At 44.8% G+C, this 18,534-nt stretch overlaps 1 protein-coding gene across 1 annotated transcript in view; it reads left to right on the forward strand.

Moving 5' to 3' along the window:
- Positions 1-9,460: 9,460 nt before the first annotated feature.
- The window catches only part of DNER (delta/notch like EGF repeat containing), a 171,572-nt gene continuing 162,498 nt past the window's right edge, over positions 9,461-18,534 (forward strand). Inside the window, exons 1-3 of the mRNA XM_035006941.1 lie at positions 9,461-9,906; positions 12,344-12,438; positions 14,529-14,695. Coding sequence (XP_034862832.1) covers positions 9,541-9,906; positions 12,344-12,438; positions 14,529-14,695 — 628 coding nt within the window. The 5' untranslated portion in view covers positions 9,461-9,540. The remainder of the gene's footprint in view (positions 9,907-12,343; positions 12,439-14,528; positions 14,696-18,534) is intronic.

Here is an 18,534-nt window from a genome sequence, read left to right on the forward strand (position 1 = left end):
ACCCTTCCATTTACAAATGTCTTCTTTAATTTACTCAATGCTATTTTGCTATGTTATAGTTCTCTTTGTTGAGGCCATGCACTTCTATCATTTGGTTTATTCCTAGGTTTGGGGGGATTTTTTTGGTATATTGTAAACAACACCTTTAAAAATATTAGTTTTGTTTATTTCTGATAAATAGAGATGCAATTAAGAAAATTTTTGACCTTGTATCTAGCAACCTTGCTGACATTCCATATTCTAATAACTATCATGCATAATCGTTCAGTCTGAGAGTCACGACAGTTTTTTTTTTCCTATTCAATCCTTAATCTTCCCTTTTATTCTTGCTTCCCTGTACTGGCTTAGGACCTTTGTGCAATGTTTGGTGGAAGCCACGATAGCAAACATCCTTGCTTCGTTCTCGATTTCAGTGAGAAAGTTTTTAACACCAATAGGTGTTACATTTGCTGAAGGTTCTTTTTTTTTTTTTTTTTGTAGATTAAAGAAGTGCCTTCTATTCCTAGTTTTCTACAAGTCTTCACTCTAACTGAATGTTGAATTTAATAAAATGCTTTTCCTGCATAAGTTGCGGTGATCATCTGAACTTCACGGGAAGTTTAATTCCCAATCCACTGCAGGCTTCTTTTCCTGAGGAGGCAGGGGGATAAAAGTTGACATATTTCCTGTATTCACGGCATTGCTGTTTTGTGAAAAGAGTTTGCCAGGATGTGTGAGTGTCTCTGATGAGAGGCGAAACAAGAAATGTATGTGCTGGAATTGTTCCGTAAGTCTCTGATTCAAGAAACTGGTCTTTGAATGACTAAAAGGCAAAGCGAAGCGACAACATCTTGTTTGAGGCTCGTGTGCCTGTACTAGTCAATGCGGCGGAGAAAGGTGATCCCTGGGATTCAGTTGAATATGGAAACTGAGGCACAAAGGGTTTCTGAAGAGCGGTTATTTAAATCTGGATGTATCTGTGACTGAGTGGGGCTTCAGGATTCGTTAGGATGACTCTGGACCCAGTGCATTAGCCAGACTAAAGCAAGGGTAGGGCCATCTCAGGATCATTCCAAACAGAGCATGTTTTAAAGGGATCCTATTGAAAAAGTGGGAGAATAATTAGACATGTAGCTTATTTTTAATGGATTCATTTCACAGTCAGAAATCTGAGTTCTGCTTGTGATTTCCTTTTAGCCTACTTACAGGTGTAACTCTACCCACGCGTGAAAACCAGGACAGGCTGATTTCAAGAAAATCAGCTCAGAATTGAGGGGAGAAGTGGACTGCCCAGATTAGTACTGGGATAAGTTTTCAAGTAGATCTAGAGTCTCTAACGCAGAGGTGAAGAAATACCAAAACACGAGGATGTGTGTTTTACAAAGACATGTAGCTCTTGATTCAGTAAAGTGAGTGAGGGTTTTTATGATTTGGATTTGGAAAAAAGATATCATGGGATGCATTTCTTGGCAGATTCTACCACAGGCATAAGCACCATAGTGGATTTTTTTCCACATCTTTACTCCTAGTGGGTAAGCAGTTGGTGTTGGAATATAATTGAGATCTTTATTGAACCAAGTGGGAAAAATTCCTTTTTAAGGCAAAAATACTGTGACAGTTGGATTGCAGCAGTGTTCATTTGTCTTTCAGCATGAAGATGACATTTCTAACCAGTAGCAATTGCTATTTTGGACAGAGAAAACTCGTATTAAGACCTAAAAGGACATTAGGGCTCTTCAGTCCCCTCCCTTCCTTTCATGGTTGAGGAAACTCAGTCCCAGGAAACTTCCTTGCTTTGTCCATGATCACCCACAAGTGGACGTAAAACCACAGGCTTTCTCTACCATATCTCAGTGCAACTGCTCATTAGCATTTTGCCAGAAACCCTAAACTCCAAATTCTGGAATGGTCTTTCTCATGGTCCCCATCTCCCCAGTGGGCCGGCTGATGTAGACACTCTCCTGCTATTTCAAGACCCCTGGTCTGTGTGGCTCTTTCCCACCCACCTTCCTCCAGCACTCTGCCTATTTCTGTGTCTGGCTTCTGCAGTGAGCTTCCCATCATTGATCTTCATGTGGTTCAATGGGTGGCCGGGAGGGAAAGGAGAGAATTCCTATGTTCCTTCCAGTGAAGGAGAGCTGGGCTTGTGGCCCTGTACTGTGGTCTTGCTTGGTAGTGAGTTATCTAGATAAGTATTCCTTTCAGATTGCCAAGATTTCTTCTGCCCAATTCTTGTACAGAGTTATGATTAAAAGAGTGTCGGTCCCTTCTCGCCTGAAGCTATATTGCCAAGAGGTCTTTCCGTAATCAATCACTTGGGGCGCGCCAACCCAGTAAGAGAGTTGGGTGGGGAGAAAAATAGATGAATCGCTATCAGTTGTATAATGCTCTGGTCAAGCTTTTCTCCTTAGAAGTCTTCCTAGATGAGCCCACCTACCTGTTTTTCCCTTTTGTGAACCCCAGAGTCAGTCTCATGTAGATGAGGGGTTGATTGGCAAACTAAAGGGCCACATCATAAATACTGCATAGGTTTTATGGGCCCGGAGTCTCCTTGGCGGTCACTCCACTGCTGATGTAATGCAAGAGTAGTGACATGTAAACCGCTGGCTGTGGTCGTATTCCAACAGAACTTTATTTCCGAAACCAGACTGGATTTGCCCTGCGCTTGTCATGTGGCAACCCCTGGTTTACACCAACAAAGTCTATGTCTTGGGTTTTGGACCAGGTATGTCGGAATCATCTGGGGAATGGTGAGACATAGAGGTTTCCGGGCCTCGCCCTCAGAGTGTCTGATTAGCAGCCTGGGGTGGGGGAATCTGGGGTTTAAAGAACTCTTTAGCCGATTCTGCTACTCAGATTACTATGATGGTCCATTCCACTTTTAAAAATTTGTGTGTGCACTTAGACACATACAAGTAAGCACATGACATTGTGCTTTGTGTTTAAAGGGGCACCTGGGTGGCTCAGTTGTTAAGCGTCTGACTTCAGCTCAGGTCATGACCTCAGGGTCCTCGGATCAAGCCCCTGCATCGGGCTCCCTGCTCCGCGGGAAGCCTGCTTCTCCCTCTCCCTCTGCTCCTCCCCCTGCTTGTGCTCTCTCTCTTTTTCTCTCTCAAATGGATAAATGAAATCTTATTAAAAAAATAAAAATATAAAAAATGGCACGATTTCATACACATCTCTCTGTGTGTTGCTTATTTCTTTGCCCTTTCTATTGAGGTGTCTTGTTGACATGTAGGAATTGATATAATAAGGGATTTAGTCCTTTGTCATACGTTGTACATATTTTCCCCCATCACGTTGTTACCTTTTGACTTGATTTATAAAATCATATGGATTTTTCAAACATTTTGATGGAGTGAAATGCATCCATCTGTTCCTTAAGGGCCATGGTCCTGAACTGGGAGTGATTTTGTTCCGGGCAACATTGGCAACATCTGGAGACATTTTTGATGGTCACAACTGTCACTGTGGGCAGGAGGGGTTCCGGCATCTGCTAAGTAGAGATGGGAGATGCTGCTAAACCTCCTACAACGTGCGGGGCATCCCCTCCAACAAAGGATGATCCAGCCCAAAGAGTCAAGAGTGCTGAGGTCGAGAAATACTGCTTTAAGGCTTTGCCTTTTGTTCCTTGACTACTAAGGCACCCCTTCTTCCTATGATATGAATATTTGCATCAGAATCTGTATAAAAAGTTCCTTAATTGATTTTTCTGCCAAGAAAAATTACTAAAGCAATGGATTAAAGATTTTATTTATTTGAGAGAGAGAGAGAGCACAAGAGGGGTTAGGGTCAGAGGGAGAAGCAGACTCCCCGCCGAGCAGGGAGCCCGATGCGGGACTCGATCCCGGGAATCCGGGATCGTGACCTGGGCCAAAGGCAGTCGCTCAACCAACTGAGCCACCCAGGTGCCCCAACACAGAATTCTAATAGTGGACATGCATATAAGCAGGGTATTCATTCCAAATAGATGGCTCGGGGGAGTCCCAGGTAATCTGTCCAACCTTCTGTTGGACCGCAAGCTCTTTGAGGTGCAGGACTGGGCTTTATTCACCTTCCTGACCCCTCCTCCAGGTACCTTGTCTGGCCCTTAAATTCCAGGTACCCCACCTGGTGCTCAATAAATGTCACATGAATCACCGATCAGCCTTACTGAGTAGGAATGAAGCTCACATTCTCTAAACTAGTGTGAAAGGATCCCTTGGGCAGCTGGTTCCACAGGCATTATCTCGGGCATCACCCAGGCGATGCGGATGAAGGTGTTCAGAGGCTCCATGTTGAGGCAATCCTGCTAGCTTTGACTTCCTTATCTAATGACCCTAAAAATGGGCCTTTTTTTTTTTTTTTTAAGATTTATTTGAGAGAAAGAAAGAGAGTGAGAGAGCACAAGCCGGGGGCAGAGGCGGAGGGAGAAGAAGACTCCCCGCTGAGCAGAGAGCCCGATGCGGGGCTCGATCCCTGGGACCCTCAGATCATGCCCTGAGCTGAAGTTAGACGCTTAACTGACTGAGCCACCCAGGCGCCCCCCAAATGGGCCTTTTTTATGCCTGTTTTAAAATTGACCTTCCATCCTTCTGTTTGTATACTGCGGGGGGCATTAGAATTGCTGAAAACGGGGGCAGCAGTTTAAGGAAGGAAAACAGGTCATGGCTAACGTGTGGCATGAGAGGGCTTTCGCATCCCAAGTCGTGGGGTTGGCAGGCCCCTTCGCTCCGGTCTGGCCTCCCATCATGCCCTGCGCACATCCCCATGAAAGCTCTTGCTTGCAGTATAAATGATCTGAAACAGGTGAAAAGTCTAAAATAAAATATGAAAAGAATAGTTTCAGATTAGTTGTATAATGTGAAAAAATTTGGCTTAAATAGGTGATTAATGATGCAATAACAAGCAGCATTTCATCAATGAGCTTGCTGGTGGGTGGTAAGCAGAACAACATTAATCCATGGGCTTTTTCTTTATTCTCCCTTTGAGCTGGTATTACAAAGACTTAATCATCCCCACCCCATCAATGGAGACTAGAAATTATAGCCAAGAAAAAACATCACCTGTTAAATTTTGAGTACCCCCAAAGTCAAGTCTATTCATTATGATCTTTTGGCAGTTTGGTTGTTTCCTGCTTGTAGTTCAAACTTAATGGGATTCCAGCGTGGTAGTTAGTAACCTCCACAACAGGTTGATGATTATTGCATTTTATCTTAGATTTGCTGTTATGCAATCAAAACAGACCGGTTTTCTTTTTTTCAGTGAAACTAGCCTGAAGTATTCGAGAGTACAATGGCAGGTAGTTGTCATTGTTGGGGAAGCAGCTAATAGATGACCCAAGCAAGTAGCATTCATATGAACTGATTACTTTAAAGAAGGGATCGATGACTGTGTAGTGCATTGAGCGCCGATCTGTGTCCCAGTGTGCATGTACGCACGTGTTCTCCATCACATCAGTCATTCTTGTGAATCCCTGCAGAAATCCGTACAACGGACAGCTTCATTTTTAGCTTTTGTCATCTTTACTAGAAGCATCTCTCCTGGCAGCCCGTGAATCAGTCTTTACTTCATCCCGTGAATCAGTCTTTACTTCATCCCGATGCTGCTCATGCATCCTGCTCATGGATGAAGACAGCAGCTCTTAAACGAGGTCATTAATTCTCATCATATTTTCCTTCCAGCTCTTTATTCTCTACCTGGTGGAACGGAGCATGGTGAATTGGGCATTGCTGTGGGGACCTGCCCTTTGTACCCGGGTCTATCCACTGGCACCCGTGGTGACGGGCTTCAGCAGCGGCTCACCTGGTGGACGGTCTCCGGGGACTGGTGCCATGGTGTTGGGGGCCATCTGTGACCCCCACTGAGCCCTTACTCTTTCTGCCCTCCCTTAACAAGGCGAAGGCAGGAGGTTGTGCTGGCTCTGCCTTACCTCTCGGGTCCACGGAGACTTTCCCCCTTTTTAAAGCTGATTTAAAGTTATTGAATTGCTCTAAAACATGCTAGGACAGATGCATGAGGCATTCCTTGATTTTCATTCTCAAGACCTGGGACGGGGCCTTGGAGAATCCTAATTCCATTTCATGTTTCAGGACACTCATGGGCTCTGGCAGCTACTTGTATATAACATCATTCATTCACTCAGGCAGTCATTGGATCATTGTTCATTCGACAGCCCCTGTGTGCCCGGTACTGTTCCTAGGGTGGAGTGGGGACCTTCAAGTAAACAAAACAGGGGAAAGCAATCTGAACTCACAGGGTTTACAAGCTAGTGGGGAAAATACAAAATCAATATAATAAATAGGTCACTTTTGTCCCTACAATATATTAGCACATAATAGATGTTTTGGAGAAAAATAAAGCAGAGAAAGTGGAATCAACAGTACCAAGGGGTGGAGACTTGCACAGTTAAATTGTGTGGCCAGGGAAGTCCTCATCAGAAGATGACATTTGAGCAGACTCAAAGGAGGTTTGGGAGCAGCTATGTGTGTTCCTGGAAGAGGGCAGAGCTGGTGCAAAAAGGCTTTGAGGTAGGAGAGTGCCGGGAGATGTAATATGCCGAATGTCGTGGTAGGCACACAGGAAGTACCCAGTGAATGGCAGGTGGTACTAGTTTTGCAATTGTTCTTAGTGCTCATACTAGGTTGCTGGGTATAAACTCTATAGGGACAGACACTGCCTCTGTTTGTTTTTCCTTTTAGCATTTTTTCCCCAGATCTGATAGAGTTCATGTCAAATAATAAGACCTCAATCAATATGTGTTGAGTATTATCATTATACTTGTCTTGCAAAGAAGCCTCTTGAAGTGATGGTCTTCATTGGCCTACATTTAATCCTTACTTATTTTCTGTGGCTTACAGAAATAGAACACCGACCTCTGGCCTTCTCCACAGGGATTGTGTCTATGGTAGGATAATAACTTACTATCAAAGTTGTAGTGCTGTGTTGTGGCCAGAACTCTTGGCTGGGAGTCAGAAGATGTGACAGCTCAGGCATCATTCTTTTGTAGTGGCTGGGATGGGTCACTGCACACCGCTGTCCTGTTTCTGAACGGTCATATGGGTTCAGAAAAGTCCTTCTCTATTTCAAAGTTGTGAGCACAGATGAGATACTATACGGCGATGTTCTTTGAAAACTCTCCATGGCCACCTTAGAGGGAGGGGTGGGTATTACCGCGCCCGGTGGCCTTTACTGTGCAGGTGGGAGCTGTGCTTTGCATTCTTTTCACAGAGGAGGTGCCTCTCTGAGGGCCAGTCGTGGCCAGCAGTGGGCTGTGATGATGCAGCAAGAGCCTCAGGGGGCGTCTGGGTGGCTCAGTTGGTTAAGCGACTGCCTTCGGCTCAGGTCATGATCCTGGAGTCCCGGGATCGAGTCCCACATGGGGCTCCTTGCTCGGCGGGGAGTCTGCTTCTCCCTCTGATCCTCTTCCCTCTCGTGCTCTCTGTCTCTCATTCTCTCTCTCGCAAATAAATAAATAAAATCGTAAAAAAAAAAAAAAAAAGAAGAGCCTCAGGGCCTCTCTGGCCATCAGATAGCTGGTCTTCGCTTTAGGGACACTTCACTCTCAGCTTCACAATGGAGGTTTGGATTTCCCGAGTTAATTTTTGTAATCATCTCTTCAGTGTATTTAAATAATTTAAATGTATTTCTCTGTTTTCAAGGCTGTGTTCAATGTCTTAATTTGTGACATCTAGGTCAACCTCAGATGTCATTTTAAAAAGTTGATCTCAGAAACCTGGCTATATGTCCCCTTTATCCTAGCTAATTAAAAAATAAAATAAAATAAATTCTCCTTCCTGTCAAATAATTCTTGAGGTGAGACCCATTCCATGAAGACTTCCAAAAAACAAATCAGAAATGAGATAACAATATTGTAGCTACAAGAAAGCAGTTCACATCTGTCTCTCATCATGCTTTGCCTTCCAAATATCAGTTGATCTCTTTATTTTGTCAACACTTAAATAAAAAGCCCTGCCATGTTTTCCGTGTTCCTTGACATGCTAGGAATAGTGCCATGAACATGGCAGATAAAGTCCCTGCACTCACAGAGCTCACAAGTTTATGGGAGAAAAAAAAGGATTATTTTAGATTTTGTAGGGAGGGAAGGCTTTTCTGAGGAGGTGGCAGTTGAGCAGAGAACTTTGTGAAATGAAGTGGAGAGCCATACAAAGCTTGTGAGAAAAGCCCATTCAGGCAGAGGGCCAACAGGTGCAAAGACCCTGAGGTGGGAATGATCTCGGCAAAGTCTAGGGACAGAAAGGAGGTGAGGAGGGGAGAGTGTTAGGGAGGAGGGAAGAGAGGACATCAGGGGTAGGAAGGGGCCAGATCAGGAAGAGCTTTGTCTGACATGGAAGGAGTCTGGGTTTTACTTTAAGTTGATAATGATTGTAAATATTTGAAATAATTTACAGTTTAAATATTTTCCTCAGATACTAGTCCATCTCCTTTTAACTGAGATTCTGTGAAGGAATTGCCAAGTGATAGCAGAGGACATTGTGGTATTTTTGGAGCTTTATTTTATTCAACCCCAAATCCCTCAATATTCCTTAAGGGGTTTGTTGGAAATTGTCTGACAAGGATAATTAGCAGGACGAGAAGCTGTTTCACCATGCAGAATTCTCTCCACGTGTGTTTATGTGTGAATTCATTTCAACGAGAGAAATTGAGGGTCTCATTTCTCTGTAGTCTATTCTTTACTGAATTCTATTTTATGATCAGCCCTGAGAAGCGTGGGGTACATCAGATAGAGGTCTAATTTTCTGTTCACAGAAGCAAATGATAATTGAATAAAGCACTGAGAACATGTCCGAACCCTTTGAACTGTCTCAAGAGAAGCAGCTGATCATTTCCTTGTTTTCTAGCATGTCTCCAAGTCATAACAAATGGTGATTCACAGGTCAGCAAAAGACTCAGGGATAGACACTTTACTTAGGAACACTGTCACAATTTAAAGACCTGTGAGAGAATTTTTATCTTCCATATCCAGCAGGGTGACATTTCTCTGTGATCGCCCTCCAAAATAGGTAGGAACTTTCATAAAATTCTGCTTCATGTACGTCTTCACCATGCTCTACTCTGGCTAAAATTGTCACACGGGGCAGTCATTTTGGAAGCTTTTAATTCAACAACATCCCCTTAAAAAGGGTTGTTCATCAGGTAGAAATTGGGAGACACAGGTAAGCACATCTTTAGGGGAGATAAGTTAGTTGGGCAGTCCTTTCTCATAAGGAAACCTTACGAGGGTCCAGACGGTGGAAAAGGAGATTCCAGTTGAGATCCTTAGTATCCTTTGTCATGACTGGCCACTAAAAAAAATATCAAAGTTGGTATCTTCCTAATGAGCCTCAGTTTTAAATGTTTTTGCCCCAGAAAATTCCTCTCAGTAATGTGTTGCTGAAATCAACGTTATTTAGGGGCTTGGGTTTGGGGAAGCTGTTCCCTAGGTGCGTTCTTGCTGGTCGCTTGGTATCTGCGGAAGGGTTAACATTGGGATGACCTTGGAAGGCTCCCCCATGACCGCACAAGTAGTTGAGGCCCCGAATACGGCAGGAGCCGCGTTTCCTGTAGCCGCAGCTCTGAGACATGGAGCTAATTGCCCGGCGATGGCACCGCTCTTTAATTGACTCATTTATGGTCTCGTTTCAGCTCGTGGCGGATCCTTGCACCAGCACCCCCTGTCACCATGGCAATTGCAGCAGCAGCGGCGGCAGGGGGGGCTACCTCTGCATTTGCCACGAAGGCTACGAAGGTCCCAACTGTGAACAGGCGCTGCCCAGCCTCCCCGCCTCCGGCTGGACCGAGTCCATGGCCCCCAGGCAGCTGCAGCCTGCCCCCGCCACCCAGGAGCCCGACATCATCCCGCCCCGCTCTCAGGCCACCGTGACCCTGCCCACCTGGCAGCCCAGAACAGGGCAGAAGGTTGTAGAAATGAAATGGGATCAAGTGGAGGTGAGAACGTCTGATTGCCTGCGTAAGGAGCCAGTGCGGTTAAAATAATTCCAGTGGTTCTAATATTGGCAATAAAAACGGAAGACCTTTCAGTTGCCCCCTTGACAAAACCAGGTGTCCACCCTTCTTCCCATGGGCACTTGGTGTAGGAGATCTCTTCTGGTTACACGAAGGAGACTTTTCAGTTATGACTGTTTTGTGGGCATAAAGAGAGTGAGCAAGGAAAGAAAACGAATGAAGTTCTTTTCTGGAACGATATCCACATTTCTGTGAGACAGTGTTGGACTGCGGGCAGACCCTCCACTGTTGACCGAAGTTTCCTTAATATTATGCTTAACTTCTTGTTCATCATTTGGTGCCTTGCCGCCAATATGATTTTAAAAAGAGATGCTATCAGTGATTTTTAAAATATTTTGAGACTGCATTTGAGGATGAAATTTCCAAATTTCATCTATTTTGGCAGGAACAAATGCTGTTTATTGAATCTCGTCCAGTCTGGGTTTGGCTTGTATTTTCAAGCTCATCGAAAGTCTCATGTCGAGGAATTTTCAGCAGACCCTTGAAAGTTGCCATACAACATAATTTTGCTAGCTAGGAGAGTCAGGGAACAAATCCAAATCATGACTTTGAGGTGACATCGATTGAGTGTAATTCCATTCCATATCTTGTATTTTATATGGCAACCTGTGATCGTATATTATTACTGGTTTTGTAGCTTAAATGACAAAACACATAGATCTTGTGTAGCAGTTTTAGAGTCAAGGAATATGTCTAGAAGTTTCCCTTATTGTTATAAAAGAGACAAGGCAGCATTTCTTCTTTTACTTTCTTGGGTTGTTCTAACCAGTTGACCCATTTTTTTTTTTTTCATCGCCACACAATTTATGAAGGCCATATTCAGACTGCAGGACAGTGTTTTCAGCCTACCTAAAAAACTGTGAATGTGTTCTGATTTCAGACTTTTAATAAATGCTCTGAAGTTTTGATTTGAACCCTCCTTGTGGAGTGACTCACTTCTTGAATGTGAACTAGATTTGATTCTACATTTGTCAAGGAAGTGTCGCTTAAAGACAGTTTCTCCCCAACCAGCCATTGCAATCTATTTATTTAAAGACATGCTATCCTACTGTTGGTAAATGTAGAAAGAAATGCCTTATCTTCCCGGCATGCTATAATTTCTTAGGCTGTTCAAGAAGGAGGTTAAAAAGTTGCCGGAGGGGGGGGCACCTGGGTGGCTCAGTTGGTTAAGCAGCTGCCTTCGGCTCAGGTCATGATCCCAGGGTCCCCGGGATCAAGCCCTGCATCGGGCTCCCTGCTCGGCGGGGAGCCTGCTTCTCCCTCTCCCTCTGCCTGCCTCTCTGCCTACTTGTTCTCTCTCTCTATCTCTCTGTCAAATAAATAAATAAAATCTTTAAAAAAAAAAAAGTTGCCAGGGGAAGATGGGAATATATTTGGGTTTCCCCTTTTATGGAGTAATGAGGCTTCAGAAACATGAAGCTCTTTGGAGTCTTAAGGGACTCAGATTGATGTAACAGTTGTCAGTTAACACAAATTGAACAGGTGGGACTTGCATCTTTGAATATCCATGGCGGGCCTTCTCCATGGCACTTGACCCTCAGGCCTACTGGACCGGAAGTTCTAAGTGTTGGGTGTGGGTGGAAGGGCCGAGAATTTCTGTATTGTTCTCAGTTAATTCACTGATGAGGGATACATTTAATACTCCTTTGTTTTGACTCCCCTGGGGGAAGACCATGCTCACAGCATGAGGAATAAATGAATAAATTGGTCCGAACCACCTCACTTGGACACAGCTCCAGTGTTCACAGCATGTTTTCTGGAAGAATGCAATTACTCCCCCCCCTTGAGCCCCTTTTTTGTATGCATCAGCATGTTACTTTTGGGAACGTGTCACTTAAAAAAATGAAAGGGTAGTCCACGGGGGAAAAAATAGGCAGCTTCCCAACTCCTTGGCCTTAGCCTGTGCTCCCAAGACCCACCTCTGCACAGAGCAAGGTCACTCAGACTGGGTGCTTCTTGCCGATGGCTTGTTCTAAGGCTTGCGTTCCTAGTTTATGCCTGCTGTGTGTAAGCCGGTCCTCAAAGTCTGCCTTCTTGTTCTGGAAGCATTTAGTCCCCCGTGACCCCAGACTGAGCCTAGAGCAGGGGCCAGGGACTGCTCGCTAACCAGAAGAGAGGACCCTATTCACCAGTGATAGCGATCCAGGAATTGGTAGACGGCTCTCAGGAAAGCTTTGGCGTTTCAGAAAATCAAATGGCAGAGCTTTTGTTTCCTTTTGAGTTTGTAAGGTTTCACTTGTCCCCTCTCTGTCTTCACTGCAGCGTCATCCAAAGCCTGCTCATGGGATTTTGCTTTGTAATATTATCTTGCATTACGATCAACCCCAATAATTTGTTTCTCCCCCCTTTTTTTCCCCAGGTCGTCCCAGATATTGCCTGTGGGAATGCGAGTTCTAACAGCTCTGCTGGTGGCCGCCTGGTATCCTTTGAAGTGCCACAGAACACCTCAGTCAAGTAAGAAAACCCGCAGCTAGAAACCGTTAAGCTCGATACTGTGGCCCTAAGCGGGGTTCTGTCCATCCATGTAACTGGTCAGTCTAGTGGGAATCATGAATGGAGTTCCATGTGTAGACGTGGCCTAAATCACTCAAAACCCAGAAGGACCTATTTCAGGGGAGAATACTGCAGTGGGGACCCAGTTGGACTGGGGATGGTGAATTGTAGAATTGGATGGGATGAGTAAGGTGTGAGATCAGAAACCCTGAGGCCTTGGTTAAGATCCAGAGCCAGACCCTTCACTTCCCAAATGACTTTTGCTTCCAAAATTCTTTGGCCTCTTATGATTTTAGTGGGCCATTGGTTAAATTCATGGGCATAATTTAAAATGCAAACATTACAATTTTGTTTTTAAAAACAAGTGTCTGAGGAGAGAGTGTTTTGTTTGGCTTTGTTTTCAACTTAAGCTCTTTCAAATGACGTACTGCCCACTGTCTCGGGTGGGGATGGGGAAGAGGCAAGGGCTGAGTACCTGCTGTGTGTCAGGCAGGGGTGTGTGTGGGGGGGTGAGGGTGGGGAGTGGGGGGTGGAGCCAGCCCCGGAGTGACCCAGTCCTGTCTGACAACTCCCACTGCTCAGCCTTTCTGTGTTGCTATTAGCCACCCACCCCCATCCCCATGCAACCGAATGGGAATTTGCTGGCCAGTCTTCAGGGGCTTTAGAGGGACATGTGACCCTGGTGAGCTAGTGCTCTGTATCAGCTCCCCATGAAGGGGGCAGTGGGCACTATAGACCTCTTCCATTTATACAGAAGCATTTTTGCCCACCTTTCCTTCTGCACAATGGAACTGAAATGCATCCCCTTCCCCAGAGCCTTGAACTCACTCTGCTGGGGGGCGAGTCAAGATGGAGAGTGAACTCTGCCCAGGGAAGAAGGCCCCGTGGGGAGAAAGGTGTGGCCTCTTAGGCAGCTTCCACTTCTACCAGCAGGGGGACCCCGGTCCTAGTGTTTCACTGCTCAGAATACAGATGGAAGTAAGAGCCAGCTTTAGGGAAATAAGGACCGTAGTTTCCTTTACATTTATGAAACCTTCTCCTAGCGCTTTCTCGTCTGACTCATATGATCTGACTTTCATAGGCCTTCCCAAATAGTTCTGATCTTTTATCCCTTTAGGTGCTTTTTGTTTTTTTCCCCCTCTCAACAAACTTGGAAGTTCTCCAAGACCCTCCTCGGCTGCAGGACTGGGCAAAATAGCAGGCTGACCCAGGCTGAGTGAGATGGAAGTGCCGAATAACCTCTGGGTGCCCTGAATTCACTTGTAAGGGTTGCTAGCCCCTGAGACTTTCATTTATTCATGAATTCAACCTTTTAGCAAACCCCGATTGAACACCCTGCTGCAAGCCAGGAGCTCTGCACGCCGAGTACGCTGATCTTCTCCCACAGGTGGAGACCTGCTTCTCCAGGAGCACGGACGAGGGGAGGGGCGGCTGCTGGGTGCTGGGAAGACGGTCAGGGAGGGTCTCAGAGAAGAGGTGACCTGCGGGCTAAGCGTTGCAGAAATGGCACATGAACCAGGCGCACGAGTGGACAGAGGCTGGGAGCTGGGACAGAACGTTCTTGGGGAGGGACCATAGCTCTGAGTTTGAGCTTGAAAGGGGGACTGAGGCCAAGGCTGATTTGCTTTCTAGCATTCCATTCTTTGATTTTACCCTGGAAACAAGAAAAAGGCCAAGAGAAGCCCGAAGCATGGGTCGTGACACACTGTCGCTCATGTGGGCAGCACAACTCAGGGGCTGTTTGGGGATGCGTGACACATTTATAGTAAATTCAAGCAGGGCTCCATTCTGTGTGGATGCAGAAGGATTTGTCTCTAAAAGAACTCAAGATGCCCTTTTATTAATGATTACAATTGTTATGCAAAGGTGAATCATCTATTCATGATCTCGTGGTCTATTTTTAAGCAAGTGGGAGACAGACCTTTGTAACGATTTCCCAAGACCTTGGTGGATGCACATGTCATCTTATTTTTATTTATAAATTTGACGGACTAGTCCTAAGATGAATTTTTCTGAAAGGGACTTCTGGTTCACTCCATTCCTGTTTTCAGAATTCGGCAAGATGCCACCGCCTCGCTGATTTTGCTGTGGAAGGTCACGGCCACGGGATTCCAACAGTGCTCCCTCATCGATGGACGGAGTGTGACTCTCCTCCAGGCCCCGGGGGGCCTGGTCCTCTTGGAGGAGATGCTCGCCTTAGGGCACAACCACTTCATCGGTGAGTTATGGAAGTCTATCCGACAACACATCTGCTTCCGCCCAACCTTGATTTGGTGTTTAGAGAAGGCGGGGAGGGCGATTTGCTCAGATAATCGGAATTCTAGACATCAACACTGTTTCCTCCATTTTAGGTGAGGTTTTACTTATGATCAAAATTGATTTCCAAAATTCACTCAGTGTGGACAAAGCATGTGCTCTGAAATCCTGAGACTGTATCCCAGCTCCGGACAAAGCGACATGGATGTGTGACAATTGGTACTTAAAGCTTGAGTCTGCTTTCTTTTTGACTCTAGTCTGCTTTCTCTAGGACTTGTGTGCAACTGGAGGCCCTGAATGTTGGTCTCTCAGAAAAACCCTGCTCTCAGCTGAGTTAGGCCTGACCTAGGACCCTGGGCATAGCACCTCAGAAGCGATTTGCTACATCTGAGCCTCTGACTCACAAGTAACTTGGGGATTACAACTCCTTTTGGGGCTCCTCTTCCCCACACCCACCTCTCACTCCCTTTTGACTTTTCACTTTCCCGAATATACTTAAATCTGCAGTTTATTCGTCACTATACTACCACATGCTCAATTAGCTGTCTTCAAATTCCTCTGTCCTGGAGTAGAAATGGTCTTCATAAAGCGAGACACCCCCACCCCCACTGTCCCCTGCTCCTCCCAAGGGCTACACCTGGGCAGTTACCAGAGGACCCTTCCCCTGGTTGGCATTGTGACGGCATCCTGCGTTGTCTTCATCCCTCCCCCAGCACAGAACATTTTTGGGGTTGGAACTTGTAACTCCAGCCCCTAAGCAGGCCCATATCATCAGCTGCTTTCTTAGAGCTTATTGCTCATGCAGCCTCAACTCAGAGACACAAGCTCAAGTTCAGACTCCATCCATCCCAGTCCTGTGCCCTCCAGGTAGCCCCCTGCATCCGGCTGTTAATGCCTTCTCCTGTCTGCTCATATATTCCAACAGTCCTCCCCTGGAGGGGGGCAGACTCAGCATTCGTCTCTCAGGGGTGTTGTGAGGTTTCAGTGTGATGATGGATGTGCAAGTGTACATTAAAAATATTCAGGATGATTCCAGGCTACTTAGGGGACTTCCTTTGTTTTTTCCTGAGATACGCTAAATATTTTGCTAAATTAAATGGAAAGTATACAGCAAGACACACTCTCTAAGATACATATTTGATGCCAATATCATAACTTAGATGAACTGATAAAAGGAAATGCTCAGTTTTACATAATTTGTATTATATTTATACTCGACCGACCCTTCTCTGATAAGAAGGCCATTTCTCAATCGTTGGAAATCCCACTGTGGAGTGGGTTGGGGGGAGCAGAGATTTTATTGGGTGGAGAAATCAGGGTAGGGGATGGACATATGGGAAAAAGAGGGTAGGGTATTTAACTTCAGACTGGTGTGTGTCTGTTCGGTTGGATATTGGATTACCAGCGTGATTTAAGATTGTCTAAGTCAAATCTAAATTTTACTCCCCCAAACATTGCAAGTAACTATTATTTACTTCCATGTCTGTTGTAACAATTTATCTACAAGGATATAGTTTGTATATTTTGGTAAATAGCTTCAATTTTATTTTGTATTGATTTTTTTAAGTTTTCCTTTTTTAGTGGGTTAAACTGTCCTGGACATGGAGCTAATATTTAGCAAGAATGTATATGCTCTCACCAGTCTTTAAAATGTGATTAGTGTCACCAGAGGATATCCATTTGAAATGTTAGCTTATGTTTGATATTACATTTGGTTGTAACATAACTTACAACTTCAGACTGATGTTGGGGGTAAAGAGGGAGATCAAGAAAGAAGGATTTTCTGGCATTGATATAATTTTATACTCTTGAGATACAAGGAATTTTATGAACTCCAACAGAATTTGTGCTCGTTTTGCTAACAAAAAAAATGTCACGGAAAAAAATGTATATTGGGTTCAAATGTACTGCTCCTCGGAGGAATAATTTTTAGAAATTTAATTTGATATATTAATAACTAAGGAATTTTTTTCTCAAAAATTATATTCAGGGTATGATGAGGAGACAACGATTTTGAGTAACATCCTTTCTTTCTCTAACCCATTATTTCTCATTTGGAAAATTTGTGATCTGATGTCTTTTTAAATTTCCTAAGTTGAAAATTTTAAGTGTTTTTTGCAGCTTTGTATTGGAGCGCACAATCTTTTAGTGTTACTCTTTTTCAAGGTAGGGGACAGTCTTGTCACAGGCTCCTTCTGGGGAAGAATGGCTAGCTTCCTCCCAATGCAAGATTGGCTACAGCCAGAAACTGCCACACTGACTTCCTTTACGAGGTCTTTTATCTCAAAGAAGCGAGATTTAGCTTTTATAACCATTGTGGACATCTTATGCTCACTACATTGCCATATGCTTCATGCTCTTTTTGTTAAGTTTTTTTTTTTTTTTTAAAGGCAGCTTCTTAAAATGATTCCTTTTTACAAACCTGGGCTCTCTGGACATGAATACAGTTTAGCTCAGAACCAAAAGACTGTTCTGCAGAGTACAACAGCCTTCATTTGACAGATGAATGAAGGGAGACCAGCGCGGGTGGGAGGAAACTTCCACGCCAAAGGGACTGTGAAGTTCCAGAGTCGTGGTGTTGTGTTTTAGTCACTTCCGCTCCTTTCTAGGAAGAAAGGCACTTGTGGGAATTGACTGTCCCCTCTCTGTGCCCTTCCTTCTCTATGGGTTCCACATACACAATGACCAAAGGTATTTTAATATTTCTATGCAACAGAACAGAGGAGTCCCTTCTGTGTCTTTGGGAGATAAACTTGGTCACTGTCGCCTGCTTTATACAAATATTCTTTTAAAAAGTTTATTGCCAAGAGCCTGTGAATGTTCTGCATGTTCCGGATGCTGATAATGTACTTGTATTTGACCTATTTCAGTGACACTCCATTGGATTTTTAAAAACAGTTTCCCTTCATTACCATTGCCTTATGAATATTTATAGTCTTTCATAGAAAGAAAGAAATGATAAAATATTTCACGAAGTGTGTAACTCTTCCTTCTGTGCCTCAGTGCGTCCACCCCTTTCCCCCGCGTTGTCATCCAGTTGCAACACTCCTGCCTTCTCCTTCATCATCCCCTCGGCTTTTCCTAAATAGGCTTCTTTCAGCTGTGTTACTTGCTTTATGCACTGTTTTGAGGTCCGTAACTAAATCGACCTTTCTGTAGTGTTGTCTGCTCCGTGGCTAGCAGCCAAGCAAGGAACCTGAGCCCCCTGAGTGATTTATCCGCCCAGTGGTTCCTGTCCCTAGATGGGAAGGATGCATGGTTCCAGTTGCATTTCCATGACAAGCAGTTGCATGTCTTATGTGAGGTATTTTTTTTCTTTTTTTACTCGGGGTTGCTTGGACACATTGCTCTGATAGACACTGTCAGGGATGAGGGCCTGCTGTGTAGCCTCTGGGTGAGAACATTTCCTCAGGGAGAAAACCCCATTGAACTCCTTTTCTAGGCTTTTCTTTCTCTGGTCACCTGCCTCTAGGCATACCTCCCAGTACTTCTCCTTGGTGAACTCTGTCCACCCACTGCCTGTCCCCTCCCCACCTGGACCTCCCCCTTCCCCATCTTCTCCAAGCCTCAGCAACCCCCCACATCTGTTCCTCTCCAAGACCTCATTTAAACTCTCCTGATTTGGAGTGTTTTAGGAGAAAAGTGGCCAGCCCAAAATTCTAGTCTACTTGGATTCTCAAATCCTCTTAGATTCTCATAAATTCTTCCAGACACACAGACAACCCTGGAATATTCTCGTGGTTCTTCTTTTGATCAGAAAACCCAGGCGGAGGCATGTCTGCTTTACCCATACTTTTGTTG

This window comes from Mirounga leonina, unplaced genomic scaffold (assembly GCF_011800145.1).
Source record: "Mirounga leonina isolate KUSES-001 unplaced genomic scaffold, KU_Mleo_1.0 Mir_151, whole genome shotgun sequence".
In the NCBI taxonomy this organism is placed as follows: Eukaryota; Metazoa; Chordata; class Mammalia; order Carnivora; family Phocidae; genus Mirounga; species Mirounga leonina.